This window comes from Heterocephalus glaber, unplaced genomic scaffold, assembly GCF_053883595.1.
Source record: "Heterocephalus glaber isolate CG9 unplaced genomic scaffold, H.glaber_assembly_v1.0 deba00000621, whole genome shotgun sequence".
Taxonomy (NCBI): domain Eukaryota; kingdom Metazoa; phylum Chordata; class Mammalia; order Rodentia; family Bathyergidae; genus Heterocephalus; species Heterocephalus glaber.
In genome coordinates this window covers 1371864-1396489 of record NW_028258153.1, presented here as the reverse complement: position 1 = coordinate 1396489, position 24626 = coordinate 1371864, and the positions used below count along the sequence as shown (strand labels likewise).

The window sequence follows — 24626 nt, the reverse complement described above, 5'->3', positions numbered from 1 at the left end:
TTCCCCCCAGTGGTTAAAAAAAAAGGTTCCCCTTCACAGTGACACACACAGTGCAGTCTGCAGCAACTGGAATTAAGAGAAGTGGACAGGTTCTTTGCGCACCTGGGAAAGCTCCCGCAGCTTCTGCTACACACATCCCTCCTCGGCCTACCTATCCCTCTTCCAGAAAGCAAGGGCCACAGAACAAGTTTCAGAAAGGAGAAATTCCAAATTGTCTCTTGCTAAAATTCAGAAAAGAAGCAATAAATGAAATACTTGCAAAAAGAAATGTTTGGATTCATTCTGGACTAAAAAAAATCTTAACCAACAATAGAAGAACCACAACAAGAAAATGCATGCTGGTAACAAAACAAAAAGTGAACTTGACTTTGCTTTCAAATAATACTCATAAAAAAGTACAAGAAGATGCGTGTGGTGATGCACACCCATAATCCCAGTACTTGGGAGGCTAAAACAGGAGAGTCACAAGTTTGAGGCCAACCTGGGCTGCAGAGCCAGGCCCTGTCTCAATAAACAAACAAATAAATAAACAAAGTAAAAGAAAAACATCTTCCTAGTGAGGTCACCATTTGAAAATAGTTTATAAAGTTCTCTTGGTACAATGGGGTGATATTCTTTGCCACAGGAAGTACTGTAAATTATAATACTGGATTGAACCCAAAGAAAAAAACACAGGTAACAGCATGGGCAGACCAGAGAGGGGCTATTTTCAGTTGTACTCAAGAACTATATAGTTGAAAGATAGGTACTGAAATTGTGTACAAACAATGAGGACTGACTTAAATCTGCACACCACTATCAACCATATTGATGTTTATAAAGAACAATCATGTCTAAGACTTAGAACCACAAACACATATGCATCTTTATATAATCAAAATGCTTTCATTATCATGCATAAACAAATCAATATGCTTAGATTTGTTATCAGTTTTACATGCTTATCAGCTGGTACTAACTCTTGTTGTATTAGTTCTAAACTTTTCAATTCCTTGATCCTTAACCACATAACCAACTATGCAAAATTCCTTTGTGTAAAAATTTCAACATTTAAAAAAATAAAAAAGCCTCCCTTCTTTGTTTTGTATATAGTGATGTCCTGGCTTTTTCCCTAGATAAGGGTTTCTACTGAGATAAGCAATTTAAATTTCAAAAAGAAGGGGAAGAGCTGGATAGTCAGAGTCTTATAAACAAGAAAAACACTGATCATCCTTCAATCAGTGGACTTTTAAGAAGACATTACTACAATCTAAAATCATATGCTTAAAGCTCTGGCCAGAGAGCCAAATTCAGACCACTGCATGCTTTGTTAATAAAGGCTTTGGTTTTCTTGGAGCACAGCCAGACACTTCATTCATGTACTCTTTACGGTTGCTTTCATGCCACAGTTGCAAAGTGAGCAGTCCTCAGACTCTTTGGCCCACAGAATCTAAATATTTACTGTCTGGCTCTTTACACCAAAAACCTTTGTAGACCTACTGTACTTTGGGAGTTACCAACAGGCGTGGATTACAATTCCAACTACAAGCAATCTACTTAATCCTTCTGGCCTCAGTTTCTTCACCCACAAAATGATAAAAATATGGTCTACTTTACATAGCTGTCACGATGATTTCATAAAAGTATATTATCAAAGAAAGGCCTGAGCACATAGTAAAACAGAAACCAAGAGTCATTTTTCTTCAGCTACAGCAGATTCTAAAGTGATTTTAGTTAAGTGAGGTAGTTATGGAACAACTAAACAACCTAAAGCAACATACAACACAAAGCTTTTGCAGGGCCGGGGATTTAGCTCAGTGGTTTTGCCACCTGCTGCGCAAGCGCAAGGACCCGAGTTCAAGCCACAGCACAAAAAAAAAAAAAAAAAGCTTTGCCTTAGTGATCAGTCAGGACACAGGGATAAGTTTAAATTGGTGGATACCCGTGAAGACATCTTCAGTTGGGTAATCCACAGAGTTTTTAGAGCCAATGTGGCACTTTTCTGATATTTTGATTTACATAAAAGTCATTCTAAAATAGAGCGGTTTCTTATAATTCATTCATGGTGTTTTCTTCTCGCCATGTTCTTACAGTTTTGTCATTAGATGCAGGTCCAGATGGAGGCAATCAAGAAGCATCTGGAAGCAATGAGCTGGACAGGGGTAGACGCAGACACACACTGCAGGCACTGTCCCTTCCATCCCTCCTCGAGCTGGGAATGCCTCTCACTGAGAAAAAGGACAGGCCGAGCCACGCCACGTGCTCAAGATCTAACAGCCTAAAGGGCACACACTTCTGCTGGGGTTTTGGTGCCCTGGGAGAAAAACTACCAGAAAGTTAAGTATTTGGGAAAAATACAAGCCAAAGAAACACAGGACACAGTTCAGTCTCTATTCTCATGAGCATGAACTCAAGGCTGAGGACTCTCAGAGATTCAGCTAAAACCAAAATAGGAACTATGGAGGAAGGGTGGAAGTGTGAGGGGTAATAGCACTAGCACCAGAGAGATTTTCCCAAGGGTGACAGAACATTTCTCAGCCCCTAGAATGATACTTCCACCTATCAGAGCTATAGTTGGGCTATTGGGAAGTAGGGAGTAATCAGCCCAACAGCAGCCTACTTTGTTCTTAATATCCTGGGGGAAAGGGTGTGTTCAGAAGCTCAAGCATCCTGTCCACCTCTGCTCTGTTTGTATTATCAACTTTTACTAAAATATGGATCACTTCCTATTTCAAGGTGAGAATTCCAGGTGAGAAACCAGGTTGATGCATCCATAATGTCACACCTGGTGGGCAGAGGACCAAGACCCAACCCCTCAGAATAGCAACACAGCTGCCCGATCTGAGGGCTGTGGCCACGTCCTCTCTGCCCCCAAATGCCTCCAGGCAGCAACTTCTCCCCTTCCCTTTAAAGTCTTTGTTATCTGCTCGCTGGCTGCTGACTCCCCTCTTGGACTCAGCCTGCTCACCAGCACCCACGTGTTAAATGCACACCCATGTTATGTTCACACAAACCCTGCCCTGTGTGCTGCTCTCCCTCCTCTCTGCATCTCTGACATACGTGATGCACAAAGACATGGATAACAAGGAGGTACAAATGCTTGGCACAATAAATGAGGATCAGGTTTATAAGTAGTTTTCTAATGTGCTAGGTACTGTAAAATTTTACCATCCTTTTGATAATAGTTGTCCCTACAGTATTCTAAAAAGTCTATTTCATTTTCACTGAATAACTGTAAAGACAGAGAAATTAGCCAGCCAAACTACTGGAAGAAGGTAGAACAAATGAAAATTTTGATATATTACAAACTTTTTGTGAAAATTGTTACAGGTTCCAAATACTGCATACACAATGGAATATATACACAAATAAGAAAATGCTAGCCAAGAAGGGAGGTGCTTGGGAGAATGTCCAATTACAGATCACATGAAGGATAACTGGCTTTCCCCGACTCTAACAAACTCCACAGCTTAGGAAAGCTGTGGATTGTGTCAACAACATCTAGGTCACCTGTCAAAAGTTCTTCTTTGGGGAATGTCACCGTGACATTCAGTAACAACCCATCAATTACATACCAAATTCTTTTTCTTCTCCTAAAGGCTGTCAGAATACAGAAACCCTTAACTGAGGGAAGTACCTCATTAAGGACCAAAGCCTAAAGGAAATCTGCAGCAAAGGATGCCTTCCTGTGGCTATTTGGGGTGGCAGGAGTCACCCTCATTTGGCCTTGGGTGACATCCAGGCATTCTCTGTAGGGCTTTGCTCTTAAAAAGGCTTTAGAAAAGAAGTAAGACAGAAGCCCTCAGTGTCTCTTAGATTTGCCTGAAGGGCTAGAATTTACATGTAATTTTATGTCATGACATCTGAGGGCCATTTTAAAGACTACATGCTTTAGCTTGGAGGTTTATGTTTACAATACATCTGACTGCTGAGAAAATCTTGTTTACAAAGTGTTGTACCTTGGGCTACATCTCTCTGTAATACCTACAGATGAGTGAAAAGGTCCAGCAAAAGGCTGGTCATAATTACAGGCATGTACAGAGTGTTTTTCAGTGCAAGCATTAGTTACTATGGCTACAAAGTTACTATCAGTGCAGGCTGGCCAAATTAAGGCAAAGGAAAACAAATCATCCATGCCCTTTTCCTTTTCTTATTTTTCTTTAGTTGTGTTCGCTGCTTCAGTTAAGTTGGTAGAACCAACTTCCTTTGCAGAAGGAGTTTTCCTGTAGCTTATTAAACACAGCCTCTCAGAGGTGTTAGGCAACTAAGAAACTCATTCTGAAATCCAGTTGCAATTTTCAGTCAGACGTTTTGCAATTTCCATCCTCACAGGCATCAGAACGATTGCCCCGGGGGAACAGGTGCGTGACTTACAGGCCATGGTGTGGTAAATGCTGGGCCAATACTGTCCACTGTCTCTCTTCAGCCATACTCGGAGGGTCCTGTGGAGAAATGAGAAGAGTGGCGATCAGTCATTTTTGCTTCCTTTGTGCTCCGGGAAACCTTAATTTTTAATTTGACAAAAAATTCCAACACCATTTCCTAATTGATCTTATAATCAATAGGACAAACTATAAAAATACATGTACACATGCATATATACACGTATATAGTATAAAACATATAGTTTATGTACTACATACACATACATTGTATACAGTGACATACAGTGCGGCCACATGTAAGTTATATATTACCTATGAGTCATGATTCAAATAACTGAATTATATGGGAATGTTTTGTATGTAAGGTTACACAAAGAAAACTGGGCATGACAAGACTACTTTTCTCGGTAAGGCAAACTCTGAGAACTTGTCTGCCTTGAGAAGGCAGTAGATCTAAGAGCAAAGAAAATGTTCATGGAGAGGTGAGGGTCAACACAGCACGGCTCACTCTCTGACAGTCCTCTGGCTCCGTGCCAGGGAGGGGAGCGTCCCACGCCATGTCTCTGAGTCCCTCTTTCAGGAAATCCTGTGCAAGTGCAGGAAAATGACAAATGACCAAAACAGCCAAAGCTTAACACTTGGGTTCCCTCCAAAAGCAGAGAACAACAGGGGACACTGCCGAGCACCCCCAAGCTCACAAACCCTAGCCCCGTCCAGGCCCTTGAGTCCCACTGTGCTCACCCCTCCGCCTCTGCAATGCCCCCCACCTGCACTCTGTCCAGGCATGCTTACACTTCAACAGCAACACGGATTCTGGAGCTGAGGAAATGTCTGACCTCAAACTGAATTACATCAAGACTGACACATGCTTTTTCTCTTGGAGTCCAAGACAAGTAAAACTGGTCCTATGGATGAAAACCTCAGAAAGAATAGTAGTGGTCTGGGGAGAGGATGAGGATGACAGGAAGTCAGGAGGGGAACAACAAAGCTATAGCTGGCTACCGTACGGCTCGGGCACTCATTTGCTAGACTTTGTCCTAGTATACTTCAGAACTGTGCAGACTATTGTAACCAGAATGTGGCCTTTGCTCATCCAAATAAATATGACAACGTATCACCACACTGAGGGTAAAGCTATTTCATTTGCGAAATGGGTAAAACCATTAGGGCTAATGCAGCCTGATCCAGCCTCCAAAACAACTAACAGTCTACAGAATAAAGAGAGGACAGAAGAGCACCATGACATGCACAGGAGCAAGACTGCAGGAAAGTCTATAGATAAATTACCCAGTTTCTTCTACAGATAATTTGAAAGAGGGAAAAAAATAGAGATGGAGGCCAAGACTATGATTCATGAAGTTTAAGAAATTTATCAAGCAATTAAAACATGTACACTTATTTGGATCCTGAGTGAAACTTTAAAATATATGCAGATAATATATGCAATCTGGAATATGAATACTAACAAGTGTTCTTACACTGATATTAAGATTATTGCTCATTTCTTTAGGCGTGACAATGTCACTGTCTTTTGTTTGTAAGAAGCAAATAATAACCTGGGCATGGTGGCGCACACCTGTGATCCGAGCACTCAGGAGGCTGAGGTGGGAGGATCGATCACAAGTTCGAGGGCAGCCTGGCTATACAGTGAGTTCAAGGCCAGTTTGAACTACAAACCAAGACCCAGCCAGGTGTGGTGGCGCACTCAGGAGGCAGAGGCAGGAGGATTATTCCGAGTTCGAAGCCAGCCTGGGCTACAGAGTGAGTTTAAGGCCAGCCTAAACTACATAGTGAGACCCTGTCTCAAAAAAAAAAAAAAAAAAAAAGGAAGACCTGTCTTAAAAACAAAATAAAACAGAGTAATTCTTGAATTTCACATTGGCCCTCACCAGTTATCCTCAGTGTGACACCGTGGCCAGCCCTCAGGATTCTCGTTACAGTGGTCTCCTCTCCCGTTACCGACTGGCCTCTTCCTGCTCTGCCCACCTCGAGTACACCGCATCACACCACTGCTGGGCTCAGCACAGCACCGTGGTCATCTCAAATCCAGGGTTCAACTGGCAAATTTAGTTCCTATGACTTCCCGACTGAGACCTCCATCCCACTGAGGTGCTGTTCTCAGGCTCCTCCTAAACACCCACACAGGTTATGCCCTAAGCCTGTCTCCCTCAAGACCCAGATGGCAGCATGGATGCCATTTCAATACAATTCCTTCACTGAAAGAATCAATGGAAGCTTACAATAATGCTTCTTAGAACTGAGCTATCACATTATCGTGACTACAGTCTGCTACTTACATCAGAATGCTTGTGGATACATTTCAACACAGGAGATGAAGCCAGCAGAGGGACCTACATGACCAAGGAATTACTTCCAACACACAGTAACAAACGCCAAGGTCCTTGATGCCCAAGGCTTTATGCAGTGCCACTTCAAGCTCACTGGCTTCATTTGTACAAAGAGCATAAAGAGTAAGCCTGAGTGAGAGGTATCCATCCTTCAGGTTTTTTAAGAGGAAGGAAGAACCGAATGATGACAAATTCTAAAACTCTTCAATCCCAAAGGTCTTCGGTCATGAATGTGTAGGACTTCAAAGGATTCCGTGGCACACCTTCTCCCTCTACCCTGGGCAAGGACAATACTGGGGAATCAGAGAACTCTGTTGTAAGGAGGAAATCTTAAAGGTCATCTCTCCCAATCAATCACTGAACCTCAAAGAAGTCAAACTGCATACACCTTCAAGATGATGTTTATAGGAGCCCAAGGTAAAACAGAACCTAGATCCCCGCATTTTAAAACAGTATTATTGCCTCTGGAGGGCAAACATCAGCATATAATTTGATCTGCACAACTTAGACCCAAGCAGCAATCTAAGAAATCGGCAAGATTTACACAATCTCTTGAGTGTTTTGCTTGAAAGCTGATTATCACATCCAAGCTGAGACAGCATCCATGTCCAGGAGTCAGGTTCCAAATTAGGCACCTGGCTTTGACAGTCAGCTCTACCTCTGCCTCCATACCTTCTACCTGGAATTCTCTTCACCCATCTCAAACTACACCCTTCTCCTTCCAAAATTAAGTCAAACCAATGTTAAGTTTAACTCGACACTTTAGCATTCCCACAAACCTGTGTGTTAAACAGAGCTGCCTAACTTCTACAACTTATACAGGAATTTATTTTACATTATGATCAGAATTTTCTCAAATTGTTTAACAAAGGGTTGTTAAAATAGGCTTCTTATTAAAGAAATCAAGAAATGCCAGGCCAAAAAATATACTACTTAGTAAACTGGAAGCAAAATCACTATTCAATAATGTGAAAGCAACACAATAATACAACTTAGTAACATTTTACTAAATGCAAACCATTAAAAACTCTACAATGATATAAAAACCATCTAATCACTAAGGTGTCAAGACCAGATGGTTTAATTTTTATATAACCCACAATATTTTCTGCCAAATGTCTAAGCTGCTCTCTCTACTAAGATAAAGCAGCTGAATTTTTCCTTTAATATTTTGACAACTTTACTCCCACACACCTAAACTCATTTTTATGTTTTTCCTGTCACTAATTCCATCCATTTTTCTAGCAGCTGGACCTTCTTTGATATTACAAGCCCATGTCAGTCTGAAATCTTTCCTTAAAACAACTTTAGGAGTGTGTTCATTCTTTTCCAAGTTTTGTATTCAAGTTGTTTTAAAAACAACAGTCTGCTATTTTTTCCAAAAGGTAATTGGAAAGGAAATGTGTGGTTGTCGTTTCTTTCTGCATCTACATAAATGACTTCCAAGTTTCTCTGCAATCCCCAAGGAAGGCACCACCATCTGTTCGCTGGCCTTGCTAGGAAGAGAAACAAGGGCCTCTGGGGCCATGATCCCTTCTATTTCCTCGGAAGTCGATAACGTATGTGCATACATGACTATATGTCCACTGCTACTCACTGCATTTGTTTATCAATCATTCAGCATTATGGATATTTCACATATTCTCCAGGCAGATGACATGCCAAAGTTGCATCAGATTTCTTTATTTTAAATCATATTGGAATGTTTATTTATTTAACAGTACTGGAGATTGACCTAGGGGCTTCACACTAGGATACATCCTCAGCCCTGTTTCATTTTCTTTTTCTTTTTTTTTTTTTTTTTGGCACTGGGGATCGAACTCGAGACCTTGCATTTGCAAGGCAGGTGACAGAACCACTGAGCTAAATCCCTGGCCCCCTGTTTCATTTTCATTTTGTTTTTTTAATTTTAGGACAAGGTCTTGCTGAGTCCCTGAGTTGCCCAGGCTGAGTCTAAACTTGTGATCCTCCTGCCTCAGCCTCCCAGAGTGCTGGGATTACAGGTGTGCGCCACCACCACCCCCTACCATGCTAGAGATAAGCAGAGGAACAATTTACAACAGATCTAATTCAGAACGCTGACAAAGAAGAAAACTAACTCTTTAGAAAGACTTTTGCGCCATATAGTGAGGAACATACGCATGCCTGATGATGATGATGATGATGATGATGATGATGATGATGATGATACAACACTAATGACAAACTCAGAAGAATTCCAGCCTTGGCAATTGTTTCATTTAATAAGAAAAAGGAACTATATATTTCAAAATTAGTTATGTGCATATGTCAAGGAGTAAACACTGGGAAAGAAGGTTAAATAATAAAATGGGCTAATGATACAATAAATATAAAGTAGATAAAGCTTATAAAGTCATTAAAACTGCTATGAAGACCTAAAGATGTGTGTGAATGGTTATGAAATGTTCATTTTTTAAAAGAGCACAATATACAGTTACATAACTAGATTGTGTCACCATGCCACGTCTGGCTGCATAGGCGGGGCCCAGGTGGTAAGGGCAGGAGGTGAGGGGAGGGGACACACGTGCAAGGTACACAGCAACTTTGGCTCCTTGTGTTTTTTACTCATTTATTTAACTTGTGTTGGGTTTAGAGGGTGGGCAGTGGTAAGAATCAGACAGTGGGCTTTGCATAGATTGTCTGGCTCCATTTAGTTGTTTTGTCCAATTTTATTCCTCTTACAAGAGGATGGGAAAATTCACATTTCAAAACATTACCAAGGTAAATAATTCTAAGCAAAGCAGTTTTATGTGGCTAAAAAGTAAAACAAGTTTTCAAAAAAAGATTTTTCATAAAATTCCACATTTTATCCTTCCACGCAGGAACTCTTAAACTCTTAAACAATTTGCAATCATGAAGCCTTCAGTTACATTTTCCCAAAAATAAACCCAGAGTGTGGAAACACCTGGATCAAACACTAAAGCACAAAGAAATTCTAACTTTTGTGCTAGATGGGAATGGTGACTGACAAAATCTCTCACTGCCTCCAGGTCTAGATTTAGCTGACTCCAGCTACAGCACACAATACAACTGTAAGTGCTGTGGCCTGTGACAGACAAACTGCAAAGCATGTGTGCAGTTCTTTCCCCCTCCCTCTATCCGCTTTAACCACAGGACTCTGCAGCTCTTCCCACCAAGAAGCCTGTTTCTCTCCCGCTTGGCTGTGCTGGCTGGTGACGCCCTAACAGAATGTGGCTGAAGTGATGGAGGCCTTGGATGCTGTCACTTACTCTCCTGTATCACGGCACCAGCCCGAGGGCTCGCTAGCTAGAGGACAGGCCACAGCATGACCCAGGGAGAGACCCACGCCCCAGCTGGATCATCCCCACCTGCTGGTAGCTAGCTAGCTAGCTCCCAAACAGGTCAAAGAGACGCTGCTGCTCACAAGCATGTGGACCTGGCTGAGCCAAAAGGACCACTCCAGTGACCCACAGGCTCCTAACAAGGCCAACCTGCTGCTTTAAACCACTCAGTGCTGAGGTGGTTTGTTACACAGCAAGGGCTAACTGACACAATGCTTCTGTTACAAATAAATAGTATGCCTTTAAGAACACTCAGGAATCTGACCTCAAAATTAAAAATAAAAAGGACATTTGGCATTTACTAAGTGCTAAGGATTTAAAGTACTTAGTAAACGGATACTGCTAACTCCAATTTCACACTTCATTTAAATAAAAGATCCCCAATTTGTGCAAATCCTAATGTGAATCCTTAGAAACTGAACAAGTGACAGAAAAGCACAGATGAAGTTATTATTCTTAAACAATGCACAGTAATATTTTTCATCCTGTCCACAAAGGATAGTAATTCTGTATGTTCTTTTACCCTCCTAAAGTAGATGTATGAAAAGCACTTACCTCGGTTCTGAGTAAGAATTAAGAATTAAGAATTTATTATAAGGAGATTATCTTTGATCTGCTGACAGGTGTCTCATGATCAGAACAGGTACAAGGATTCTTTTTCATTTATTCTATTTCCTTTGCTGGATTCTCGCAAAGAGTTCATTAAAAGCAAAGTTGAAATATACTTTAGGGAACCACCAAACCTAGCAATATAAGGCTGGCTTACACGTCTCATCTACTTTAAGCATTTACAGTAAAGTAAGAGTTTAACACACATTTTCCAGTGGATAAGCTTGAAAACCATAAAACATATATAGTCTCAAATAACCACAAGTGTTTCTGTAAAATCACAAGGCTCAGTTCTATCTCACAGGAAACATCTGCATTTCTAAAGTTTGGTATCGTTTAAGCTTTTTTCTCAAAAAATACCCCAACCACCCAAAAACAACAGCATTAAAACAATTTAACCATCTTTAAGTTTTATACTGATATACAGAAACTACTTGGCCATTTAATTTAAAAAAGAACTTCACAGTATACAATATGTTACAAATTAAGCCCAAGGTCCTGATTTCTCTTAAACTCTGGGCAAACAGAAATTCCGAGAAAAGCTAATTTTCTGGCCAGAGATAGACAGTATTTCAATCCCCAAACCCTGCTGTCACCTACACACAACAAAGCTTGCTTTTTCTACTCTGGCAGTACCTGTAAGGGGATACAGAGAAAAATGTGTAATGCTAGTACCCTAGATGGTTTCTAGAACATTAAGATGTTAGCTTTTTTTTTTGGTACTGGGGATCAAACTCGGGTCCTTGCACTTGCGCAGCAGGCAGTGAAACCACTGAGCTAAATCCCCGGCCCAAGATGTTAGCTTTTAAGGAAGAACTAATGAAATAGTTATCAATACAACCTGGGTTTTGATTTTTTTCCTTTTTCGTTTTTACTTTTGGTTTTTTTGTGATAAGGTCTTGCTTCGCAGTTTGGGCTGCCTTTGAACTCATGGCAGTCCTGCCTCGACCTCCCCATTCCTGGGGTTATAGGCAGGGGTTATGTGCCACCATGCCTGACTTACAATCTATTCTTATCAAATACATAACAATTTCCTTCCAAGCAAGTCTCCAGAACTTTGACCTGCTGCTGCAGAAACAAGTGTTCCGGACAGGAGAAACATTAGATTGTTACTGAATTGAATCTCCGAACTAAAAGGCAGAGAATTTGCCTGGCTGAGAAATGAAAATGTCCACCCCTCCCAGAATCTGGAGGAAGGAAGGGACACTAGATTTTGTCTCAGGCAGATTTTTTACCAAGGGAGGAAGCCCCCAGGTGACACCAACATCTGTACCTCACCTAGGAGAGTGCAAGGACTCCCCAGACGCCAGGGGGCTGACTTCCCATCTGCAGATGTTTTCTTTTTGTCTTGGGAAAACATTCCTACCATAATCTTTCACTACTGACATCAAAATGAATTTTTGTGACCTCAGGACCACCAGAAGGCTAACAGTGACTCCAAGCACTGAACAAAAGGAACAATCTGGAGGCTGGATTCAGTGCGTGATCCAGGCCATATTCTTTCTTAAGCTTAAAAAAACTCTACTACCCAGAGCTCAGAAGTATAGTTCAACTAATCCCAAAGAAGCACAATGTGAAGGAGCGAAGGGCAGCAGGCTGTTCTAAAGTCTGTTCCAGGCTTCTTGACTCCTAACACGTTTGTTTACTGATTCAATCAAGCACATGCTTGGGACCCTACCTCAGCCTTTACACTTTTAGGTCCTAGAACGTTATGGTCACCACTGAATTAGTATAAAGACAACCAAGTTAACTGGACACCAATAATACAATGTGGCAAGGGCTGGAGTAGCAGAAGGGCAGGATAGTTTGTTAGCCAGGATGGACCCTTGCTGCATTTGGGATCCGGCAAGGCCAGATAAACGAAGATATCCCAAATGAGTCTCCGCTGGTGAGGAGGGGCAAGTCAGGCATACAAAACAGAAAGGACTGCTGCAGGCAGAGGGAAACTGCAGCAGTGAGGAGCCTCTCCCGGGTATCCAAGTATCCCAGGCAGTGTTTTCTACAGATAACCTGAACTCAAAATGCACCCCCTCGGCACTCACTTCACTCCGAGCACCCTGAATTCCCCATAAGCCTTTCCAATTGCACACCATCGAGGGAAGGCAGGTAAACCAAACACAAGAGGACAAGAAGAACAGATGAAGTCCAGCAGGCAGCCTTTCACCTAAAATTTCTGAGACCATCTGGGTCAGATTCACCTTGATCTTCAAGGGAACTGTTGTGAGTAGAGTTGTCCATAATTAGGGACAAAAACCAAATAATTGAAAAGATTATTTCATTATGAATGACTAAAACATACCACTAAATGACTATGTATGTATTCCTAATATCTTCACACTTTTCAGAGAGACTTACTGAGACTACATCATAGACAAGGAAGGTAATAACTTAGTTGTAGAAACCAATATAATTCATTACACTACAACTTGCTTCTTACGAAAGAAGTGGCAGGTTATCAACCTGGGGCTAGTTATGGAAAACCTGCCGTGTGATGCTCTGGGATACACAGGTCATGTGGGAAGATAAGATAAATAAATTCAAAACAGTAACTACAGTAGTATCTGATTGTAAATAACTAAGCATAAAGGGTAAGGTACAAGTGCTGAAGGAAGCTCAGAAAGGACAGAGGATGGTTTCAACCCCCAAAGTCATTTACAGACCAGAAATAAGTTAATGGAAGGTTGTTAGCAGGAAAAAGCATAATGAAAACTGGGTTGAAGATAGAAGCTTGGCAGAACAGTAGGGCAGGGTATACCTGGACTAAGGGACGCCACACAAAGGCTGCTGTAGTGATCAAGGTTTTAAATGATGCTTAGGAGAGGATGAGGACAGCCCCAGGGTGAGCGTGCGCAGGCGTGCTGAGAAGAGTTAATGGACAGGCCGGTGCTGCAGACCCCAAAAGGCCTGCCTGGCAAAGGCTGGTCCTTGGCCAATGTTCAGGACTCTGGGTTTCCAGTCGGTTCTCATCATTCCTGAACTCAGAAGAGGGACGCACTGCTTACTGTTTGCACAAAGCATATGGTCAATGCTGAACACCTCCTTTCTTTCAAGGAGTCTGGAATTTTGGCAGATGCTAGCAAGAGGGTGCCTGTGTAACCGGGCCTCAATGAAAACCCCTCTTCCATCTCTGACAAGCGACCCTGATGAACCATGTCCGTGGGACTCCACAGGGGGAGGACTCTCAGAAGCTTGTGCCTGTCTCCTCTTGTCTTCACTCCATTTGTGTCCTTGGGACATAATAAATCACAGCTGTGAGGATGAGTATATGGCATGAGTCCTCCTAGCGAGTCAATGAATCAGGTCTGGGGATCCCTAACACAGCGGGGGAAGATGAATCAGGGAAAGTGAAATGACTGCGTTCGGGAACAGTAAAACAGGACTCATATATGACCAAATAAAGAAATAAAGAAAAAGCATAACTTGAAGCCAGTTGTAAGAATTTAGAGCTATGACTCCCAAAATGGCAGTGCCTTATTCAGGCTGGAAAAATCTGTCTTAGTAACACACAAACATACACAGGAAGCAGAAACAACTTTAGGTTTTGATGACATTAAAGTAATTAAATGGAAAATAAAAGGAAATAAAATAATGGCTAACATTTCTGCCAGGCACTGTTCTACATGCTTTTTATCTATTATATTAATTCATCTACTCTTCACAAAAACCCATAAGGTAGGTACAATTATCCTTTCCATTTTGCAGATGGGGAAACTATGAAGCAAAGAGGTTAAGTAACACATTCAAGGTCACCTGGCTGAGATTTCAAACTCAGGCACTCTGGTTCCAGAGTCTACTCTCTTAACTATTTTCTAATCACTAACAATGAGGGGTCCCACCAGCAGCAGGCAACTAAATGCACTTCCACCCAGGCTTCCTGCTTTCTCACTTCTTCAGTTTATTTTGTAATACAAATTAAAGAATCTACTTTCAGGCACTTTAAGACAACTAAAATATACCAGTGAACACCGTAGTTTTCTATGTAAAACTAACAACCTCCAGCTATGGCACATGTCCTCCTAAGCACAAGGCTTAAATTTAAACATCAAGTGGTTTATTTAGGATCATTCCACATGAATCATTAGTAAATATACAAATGCTTCCCCCAAACCATCTTAAGAGGCTTAGAAATGTGTAAGAACAAACAAAGATATTAAAGTAAATACCTGGTAAAGAAAAAAAGAAGATATTACAAAAGTGTTTAAAAGTAATGTTTACTGTTTACCAACCCTACTGAAACATATAAAACATTTGGAAACAAATGGAATCTGCCTTTATTTGACTTAGGCCAAACAAAATTGAGTTTCCTGCAAAACCCAATCTCCTCCTCTAGGCCCTTAGAGCAGCAGTATAAGCAGGATCATGTCCAAACTCTGTTTTCCAAGAATGAAGACAGTGGGACCACAGCTTTAACATGGTTATAAGGCTTGATAACAGTTTTCACCTTTTAAAAATTCTATCATTCAGGGCCAGGGATTTAGCTCAGTGGTTTCGCTGCCTGCTGCACAAGCACAAGGACCCGAGATCGATCCCCAGTACCAAAAAAAAAAAAATCTATCATTCAACCAGCTGACTGTCTAATTTTTGTGTAGCCTCAGCAAAGAAATCTGTCTAGGAAATTGGCTCCTGCTGTCTCACACATTTCAGTTCTATTCGGCAAGCAGTCTCATTTTCTGCTTCCCCTGCCAGAAAGTAACCGCTGCAGTCTGAATTCTTAAGCTTACTACTAAAGTTATTTTGGTGGCAGTGTTTTTAATTTCCAAGTAGAAAGACAGCACTACTTTACTGATTCAAGAAATATAAAGAAATGTCTTAAACTTAAGTCTTACGCTTTGCTAAAATTCAAAAGCTCAAAATCTTAATTCCAAAGTTCAGGTAATTTAAAGTTTTTTTTAAAATGCATTTAGGTTTAGCAGGAAAATGAAGCTTAAACACAGGGGCTTAAGGTATTTACAACTTCAAAAAAATAAAAATGAATTCATACAAGGAGCCATGCTATTCTCTATTAACCACTCAGTACAAACTAATACATGAAAGTTTCTAACCCCTCTGCTCACTGCCCCAAGCACTAATTACCTGTCCAGGTATGGTGGAATTACGCCTTCCTATTCCACAATGGCTGAACACTCTTTGGAGGGTTAATCCTATTTAGCTCTGTCTTACATAGTTTGGTTTTACTGGGAAAGAGCAGGCATTGTGTGAATGACTGTAAGCAAACATCCCAGAAGCTGACAGAAAAAAGGATAAAATATAAAGTGCCTCCCTGGTGAGTCTACGCACACCAGCACGTGACGAATAACCCCCGTTCTTAAAGAACAGTGCCCCTCAAAGGGTGCTGCCTGAACATCCAGATCAGCACCAACATCCCCTGGGAGCCTGGCAGACAAGGAAACTCTCAGGTCCCACCCAATTTTCCCAATCAGAAACTCGAGGGATGGTGCTCAGAAAGCTGTGTTTTAACAAGACTCCAGAGTGATTCTGATGCATGTTCGAGTGTGAGAACCATCACTCTAGAAAGACCATGACACAAGCACATTAAACCTACACTAGGGATTCTCAATCTCAGCACTACTGACTTTTGGGGCCAAATACTTCTTAGCTGTGGGGGCTGGGATAACGATCACTCCTGGTAGTGACCCACATGCCAGCAGTTCTGCTCTGCAGTCCTGAAAACTCAGAATGGCTCTGGAATTGCCGATGTTCACTGGGGGCTGAAATCACAAGCGCAGACTTCAGAAAGTGCACCCTGATTATTCTGGAAGACCCTTATGTCTTTGGCCCTGCCTTCCCAAATGTTCTGAGCTCATTCTCACTACTTATAGCTGTATAAAATGAATTAGCTTCAGCTGGACCCCACTCTAAATGTTTAATGTTACTTTTCCAAGCATTAAAGCAAAAGCTGTATAGAAAAGATGCAAGCTGATTATTTTTTAACCTTGAAAACTAGTAGAGTACTAATAAAAAAATTTTTTTAATTTTTAAAAAGGAAAAGTAGAAAAGAAGGACAAAAAACTGAACAATAGCAAAAGGTATATTCCTTGGCGTGCAGTAGTCACCACAGACTAATACTGCCTGATTAGTATCTCCAAATGTATTTTTTTCTCCAGTGCCGGGAATCGAACTCAGGACTTTGTGCTTGCAGGCAGGCATGGTGCTACTTAGCTACATCCCTGACCCTTCCAGATGTATTTTTTGAAACTGGATGCACAGCAAAAAAGAAATAGGGCCTCAGAGTCAGACCCAGGTTCAGATGACACTCATCACTTAATAACGATATGACCTTGGGCACTTATTTCAATGTCTTTTTGGGCCTCAGTTTTCTAACCTACCAATGGCTGTTACAATGTGATACATGCACCATAGGTTCCATAACACTCCGAGCAAGACATTCTCAGCTCAGTGCATTGCTATTTCATCAGTACAATGGGATGAATCTTCACACTGCAGAGTCTCATCTGTTCAGGTCAAATCTTAGCACCAAGTAAGTTTTCAGGTTCCACTTATGCAGGCACGTGCACACACAAACAAAGCGTGACTTTCAAAACATACTGAATTTTGGAACTGCTGATAAGGGAAGAGACTTTACCTGCCCTCAGGGTGGGGTGGGGGGGATATGAAGATCAGACCAGGAACACACAGGTCTAATGCTGTATTGGTAGAGAACCGGCTTTCAAAAGGTTAGCTATTGTTATTTCTGAAGTACAAGTTCCAATTACATCTTGTGCTTGTTTTGAGTTCTTTGATGCTTCCTCACTGCCTACAAAATGAAGTCCAAATTCCTAAGAGTGGACTTTCCAGCTCTCAGTCCTCTCTCCTGCTGTGGAGGCCCTCTCTCCTCTGGTCACCTACAAATAGCTGTGCCTCTTTATCCCTTCAAATCCCCTCCTGCTTTCCTTCTGCCTGGAAGGGGGATATGCATCTCTCCTTCAATAAACCACTCTTCTATCCACAAAGACCAGCTCCAAAGACCTCTTCTGGGTGGCTGTCTTTGCACTCCCATTCCAGCCAAGGAGCTTGCTCGCTCTCTGTGTGTCCTCCCACCTTGACAGCCGAGTCCACAGTGCCATCTCTTCAACAGACTGTCCAGCTGAGAAAGAATGATGCTGGTGTCAGCTGTCTTTCTACCCCCACAGGTCTAGGAGAGGCCTAGCACTTGGTAAATGCCTAACAAATACATGGATAAATAATATCTCCCTCAGAGATATATGCTGGCTTTTTCAGGTCAAGGGCCACAAAAATCCATAAATCAGAAGTTTTATCAGGGCAGGTTATGAGACAGGAGATTAGGGCATAGCAAACTGGCTAAGAAAGTGGGTGTGACTTGTCAATTACAGAGTTCCAGGACACAATGCACAGAACCTTTCCCAAAGCCCTTCACTTGGAGCCCATCGGGGAGTGCTGTCTTCAATTCTTCTCCGGAGAACTTGAGCAAGGTTTTGATAGGGCTGCCTAGACCTGACCTCAGCCTGAAGAGTGGGAGATAAAAAAGATGGCCACATCAAGCGGGAGGGGGCCTTTAACTCTTGCAGTGGCCCTCCCTGTGGTTTCTTACTTTAGTTGGCCTGAACTACTCTTCAGAGAATGTTTTTTTTCTTTGCATACCTTTAATACATGTAAAACCTTGCTACCTTTTGTGCTTGTCTTGACCAATTCTTTGTTCAGGACAGAAAGAACCTAGAAACCACCTAAATATATGCATGAATGCTATGAAGTAATATATGACGATGTAACAAAAAACCATGACCAACAAAAAACTCGGCCACGTGCTTTCATTAAGTCTCATAAAATGTTGCACCTAGTGAAAAGGCTGTTCTACCTCCGGGGAATTTCAATGGGCCTGAAACACACATAAGAACCACGGGCCAGTGAGGCGCCAACCCTCAGGGGCCCTGTCATCTAACAAAGCTCAGGGAGTCACTAGGGCTGACTTGATCCAAGGCCTGATCCCACAATATGTCAGTCCCAGAGCCACTTAGTAATCACTTTCCATAAAACATGTTATCAGCACTGCTGCTGCCCAGTAGTGCAAATATTCAGCAATTTATCCAACGTGAATAAATAGAATAAATGTTATGAATGTCATGAATAAATGTTATGTTTTGGGTCTAGATGTCTCCCCAAACCTTCATGCAGTCCTAGGTGGGGCTTTTTCAGAAGTGGCTGAATCTAGAGTGTGCGATGTCTGGATTAAGGGTATGTGGTTACTAAATCACACTGACTGGTTTGGCACTGCCCTAACCCCAGTAGCCTGGATATAACATAAAGGACAGAAAGAGGTTTGTCTTCTCCCTAGCTTGCTTGCTTTTGCTGTCTTCAGCTGGCCATGAACTGTTTCTCCTCTGCACTGCTCCTCTGCCAAGCCATCTTCCCTCGGAGCCAGCCCATTATGGACTGAAAACTCTACAAACTGTAAGCTAAATAAACCTTTCCCCCTTTAACTTTGAGTGTTGGGTATTTTGTCTCAGCAACGAGAGAGAAAAGCAACTAAGACAATAAAATACTGGACCGGGGATTTAGCTCAGTGGTTCCACTGCCTGTCTCGCAAGCGCAAGATCCTGAGTTCAATCCCCGATACCAAAATCAAACAAAGACAATAAAATACTTTACTGAATAAAGACTTTTTCTTTAACCAAGGGCCTTCACAATGAGTTACATTCCTAGCCCTTTTTATTTTTAAATTTATTTTGAGGGAAAATCTTGCTAATTCCCCAGGCTAGGCTCAACCTTCCAATCCTCTTGCCTCAGCCTCCTGAGTGCTGGGATTACGGGCATGCATGACCACACCCAGGCGGGTATCTATGTTCAAATCATACAAATAGCATATTTTTTCCTCCTCCTCTGCTTTTTTTTACATTCCTATCTTGTCCCTATGTGTCAGGAACCCATTGTTCCCCTACTACTTTCCTGCTTCACACACCCACGCTCAAGCACGGCCACTGCTCAAGCACGGCCACTGCTCAAGCACTGCCACTGCCAATCCCTTCCCCACCCTGTTTGAGGTCCACTTCTCATAAACTGCAGGGACAGGGCGGCCACCACCTGCTCTAACAAAGTCACTGCCTTACTGAGGAAAAAGCCCTGTTCGTTCAAAAACCAAACACAAAGGTCAAACAGGAGCTGGGGGCCTCCTGAGTTTCTCTTCCCCTCAGGACAAGCCCTCAATGAAACCTACTTCAAAGGGTCATAATTATGAAAGTCTCTCTGCCTTCAGCTCAGAGAAGATAGCAGTACTGTAACTTTCATTCACAACGCCTTTCCACTTTTGACCTATATCACTATTTAGAAACACTCTCTGGACAAAGCAAAGAGTTGCATTCAATAAACTTCCATCACTTCCTTCACGGCCCCACCAGAAAGCCACTCAAGTCTTCAATCTTTAAGGTCTTTAAAACGCTAAAGTTTTAAAACAAGTGGTATTGCTCCAAGCCAGGAATGCTGCCCCAAAGATCACAGAGTACACAACGGGGAGTCCCCAGTTTCGTTTCTGGCTTTACTAAAATCTGTGTGACTCTCGAAGTTTCAACTCTGCAGCCTCAGTTTGCTCTTGGCTAAATGAAAAAACTGGCCCAAATCATTCTTTCCCAAAGTATGGTGGGCGTCCAATGCGAGATGCATTAGGATAGATAGGCCAGAGATAGATTAACATGTTTTAGTTTATTCTTTGTGGCAAATGATACTAGTTTTCCTAATGGCAGAGCTATAAATAAAATTTCCCCGTAAAATAAATGTGTCTATCCTTTTTAAAAATGAGTTACTCTTTAGAAAAAAAAAAAAAAAAACTAGTAAAAAAGAGCTCAGGTACTTCTAGCAACTGTGGTGAAAACCTGGCGTAGGGCGAAGACTTTCGAACCCCAGAGCGACACAGAGGAGACGAACACCCCGAGAGGCTCCCAGAGCCCGTGGGAAGCAGCCGCCAGTCCTCCAGGCTCCCAAAGGAGGTGACTTGGAACTGACCGAGAACGTCATGAAACTCCCGAGCGCCAGGCCAAAGCCCAAAAAGGAAAAAGACAAGCGAAGGTCCAAGGCTGGAGCGGGGCAGCAGAAAGCGGCCCCAGGCTGGGTGGAAGGTACAGGGGTCCCGGGCTGGAGGGGCCCGGTGGGAACGAGGGTGCGGGCTGAAGGGGCGAGGTGGGGACTGGTTTCCGTGCTAACGGGGTGCGAAGGGGATCAAGACCCAAGGACCCAGGGGTGACACGGGCGCGAGGCCGGGGCCGCCCCCACCGTCCCCGCGTACCGTCGCGGCTGGGTGCGGATCCCGCGTCGCCCGCCGGCCCTACCTGTCCTCGCTGGCCGTGATCACGCCGTCCTCCTTAGGGATGAGCAGCGCGGCCGTGACGGCATCCTGGTGGCCCTCGATCTTGCTCAGCAGCACCGGGCGGCTGCTCTGTGGCCTGGAGTGGATCTCGGCCGCCATGTTTGCGGCCGCGGCCTCCCGGGCGCCCGTGGCCTCCCGGGCGCCCGTCAGCTGACTGCCCGGCGGGCGGGGACGCGCCGGTTGCCCTGGCGACCCTGCGCGCGGGGCGGGGGGGGGGTGCCGCACCGCCGCCGTAATCTCGCGAGCACTGCCGCCGCGAGCCGTATTACCTGGGAAAGCGTGCGGCCGAAATCCTGTACTGGGGAGGAAAACAGAGAAGTGTTGAGAAGTGGGGACCGTAACGAAGGTTAAAAGGTAAAGCCTTTCACCAGGAATGAATTGAGCAGCTGGAAAGGACGAACAGTTGTCCCTCAAACCAGAGCGTTCAGAAAATATTACTACACTAAATCCATTTTTTAAAAATTTAGTGAGGGGGCCGGGGATTTAGCTAAGTGCTTTCGCCGCCTGCTGCGCAAACACAAGGACCCGGGTTCAATCCCCGGTACCAAAAAAAACCCCCAAAAACAAAAACAAAAAAATTTAGTGCCAATGAAGCTTGATCATTTTAATGATTTACGAAATATACTGGGTTTGGATTGTTTTCTTCTTTCTCATGTCATAAACCTAATCTGGATTCTGCTCATTTTATGCCCTTCTTTAGAAAAAAAGTCTAGGTTTCCACATTTTTTGTTCCGAAGCAAAAAAGAGGGAGATCGTGAGAAAGGGGGTACTGCATCCATTCTGAGAAGCTGTCATTTGAAAGACACCCCAATTTCAGAGAGATTAAAATGTGAAAAAAATATACTGCCTGTGTTAGTAACTTTTCTCTCATTGCTGAGACAAAATACCGACACCCAAGTTAGGGGGGAGGGGTTTATTTGGCTTACAGTTCCTAGAGGTTTCAGTCCATAATCAGCGGGCTCCAAGGCAAAGTGGCTTGGTAGAGGGGCAGTGCAGAGAACCAGTTCATGCAGCCAGAATGTAGCAAAAAAGCAACAAGGAACCTTAACAATGTCTTTTTGCTTCCTTTTTTTTTAGGTTTTTGAGACAGGGTCTCACTTTGTAGCTCAGACTGGCCTTGAACTCACTATTTAGCCCAGCCTGGCTTTAAACTCACAGCAGTCCTCCTGCCTCTGCCTACCGAAGGCTGGCATTATTGGAGAGCGCCACCACACCTGGCTTTCTGTTCCTTTTAACTTTTTTTTTTCCTCCTTTTAACTTATTCAGAGCTATCAGGATTAGGGCAGTGCCAAACCTAATCACTCACGTGTAGTGGTTTAGTGATTACACACCCTTAATCCTAGCAACACACATTCTAGGTTTAGCCACCTTAGAAAAAGACTGCATGAGGCTTTGAGGGACATCTAGACACAAACCACAACACTGCATTTTAGAATCTTTGAACTGCAGCAGATGACATTCATTGAATGGTGAGTATATATCTGGTACTATCCCAGTTTCTCATGTTATCTCACCTAATACTGATAACCTTAAAAGATGGATGGATAGATGTTCTTGTGTTCTCACTTTTTTCCAGTCCCCCCCTCCCCCATCTCACTATGTACTTCAGGCTAGCCTTGAGCACACTATATATCCCAGGCTGGCCTTGAATTTGAGACCATCCCGGCAATCCTGCCTGGGCCACCCTAGTGCTGGGATTACAGCTGTGTGCCTCTACATCTGGGTTTGTGGTCCCATTTTAGAGATGAGAAAGTTGAACCATAGAAAAGTTCAGTCACATGCTCATATATCTATGAGGAGAAGAGCATCTTTGACCTCTGTGTTAAGGTGGGTAGGTACCAATCAGCCCTGCTTTGATGTTCCTAGATGGTGGCTGGGTGCTCATGGCTGCTTCCTATGGAACACCACACAGAACTACCCTATAATCATGTCTAAATACAGCCAAAGCATAAGCATAAGCATACAAACCACAAAAACGATCAGACATCCTCCTATCCTTTCTAATATGAGAGACTCCCATTTGTTTATCAATTACAGCTTTAGACTTTATCAAGTCTGGCTTCATCTAGGTAATATTTGTTAAAATACCCGATTTTTTCCGGAATAGTGGCCCAATACTATAATCCCAGCTACTCAGGAGGCTGAACCGGAAGGACAGCAAGTTCAAGCCCAGTACCTATAATCCCAACTACTCAGGAAGCTGAACAGCCCGGACAACCTAGTGAGGTCCTATCTCAAAATTAAAAATAAAATTTGTAAGGGCTGGGGAATGTTCCCTGGGATCAGTTCCCAGTACCCTGGGAATTCCCAGTATCAACGGGATCAATTCCCAGTACCAAGGGTGAAAAAAAGATACCCAGTCTTAGAATTACTTTCACTTCCTGTCAGCACTCAATCCAGAGAGATGCCCTTTTTCCTTAAACGCTCCCCAATCACTTAACACAAGCCCAAATCCTATTAATGAGTTCCTTCTGACATCTTTTGACCCAGATGTCCCATAGTTTCTCTTCTATCAAGCAGTCTATCCCACTTGTTTGACTACAGATGTGTCCCTGTCGTTTTGACTGGAGGACATTGACAGCTAGTAAGTAAGAGTTAGGAAAGGGACCTTTTCCAATATACATTGTATCCTGACGCTAAACTACAGAATGGCCCTGTGGATGTGCAATGTTCTAACTACAGGACTGTGAAGCTCTTGAAATGTGGCTAGCCCAAATGGAACATGGTATCAGTGTAAAATCCATAGTATATTTTAAAGACTTTGTATAAAATGAAAGTGTAAAACAACAGTGTAAAATCATTGATAATTTTGTATTGATTACACATTCAAATGATTCTACTTTGGATATACTGAATTAAGCAGCATAATATTACAATTAATATGATCTGTTGTGTTTGGAACAATACTACACAATTTTAGGAAAAAATCATTTGTGTAGGCCTAGTTTTCCTGCCTACAAACCAGCTACAACATTCCAGACATAATTACATTTTGGCCTTGGGTCACAACTGAGACCTCAGTGATCCCCAGATGCTGTAATCTCCAGGTCAAGACCACACCTGTGGGAGACCCCAGAGAGGAACCAAATCTTCATCTGCATAGTTCTTCATTGTTCTGAGATTTCCACTGCCCCCCAGTCTTTTTACACCTTGTTTATCCCAATGTGAAGTACTGAACTCTACATTTTTCACTTGTTACATCTGTTTCCCCACGTACTGAATAAAAGGTGCTGCAAGCTAGGGGTCTTTTGTCTTTGCTGCCCAGAGCAGCACTGATCAGACCCAAAGCTCAGCTTCTTCTCATTTGTCTACCTTTCCTGTAATTCGCTGTGTGCTGCTGTGACTCACAGGAGACAAAGACTTACTACAGAGGTTCTGGTAATGTCCCCTTCCCCTGTTCCCTACACTGTTGCTCCTTAATTTTTGATGTACCTAATAAAAATTTTAAACTGCAAGTATAGCTGACATGGCATTTCTATTGGGTAGTGCCACACTAATCCTGCCTTATGATGAAGTTAATAACACATTCATAGATTTATTGATCCATTTAGGTAGCACCCCTACTGCATGCCAAATAGTGACAAGATGACTAAGACATGGTCCTTGCAAGGCTAGTACAATACAATGACAGCTGACTGAACTAATCAAGTATTTCCTGCGTGTCTGCTCT

The 24626-nt window shown here is 42.7% G+C and overlaps 1 protein-coding gene across 2 annotated transcripts in view; it reads right to left on the bottom strand.

The window, feature by feature from the left end:
* Positions 1-21125, bottom strand: part of Wdfy1 (WD repeat and FYVE domain containing 1) — a 52155-nt gene extending 31030 nt beyond the window's left edge. The window contains exons 1-2 of one of the 2 annotated variants that reach the window (XM_004864467.4): positions 20919-21125; positions 4354-4421 (exon numbers count right to left, since the gene is read on the bottom strand). In XM_004864467.4, coding sequence (XP_004864524.1) covers positions 4354-4421; positions 20919-21055 — 205 coding nt within the window. In that variant the 5' untranslated portion in view covers positions 21056-21125. Of the gene's footprint in view, positions 1-4353; positions 4422-20875 lie in introns of both variants that reach the window. The other variant, XM_087205989.1, reaches the window with a different exon arrangement.
* Between the last annotated feature and the right edge of the window lie 3501 nt (positions 21126-24626).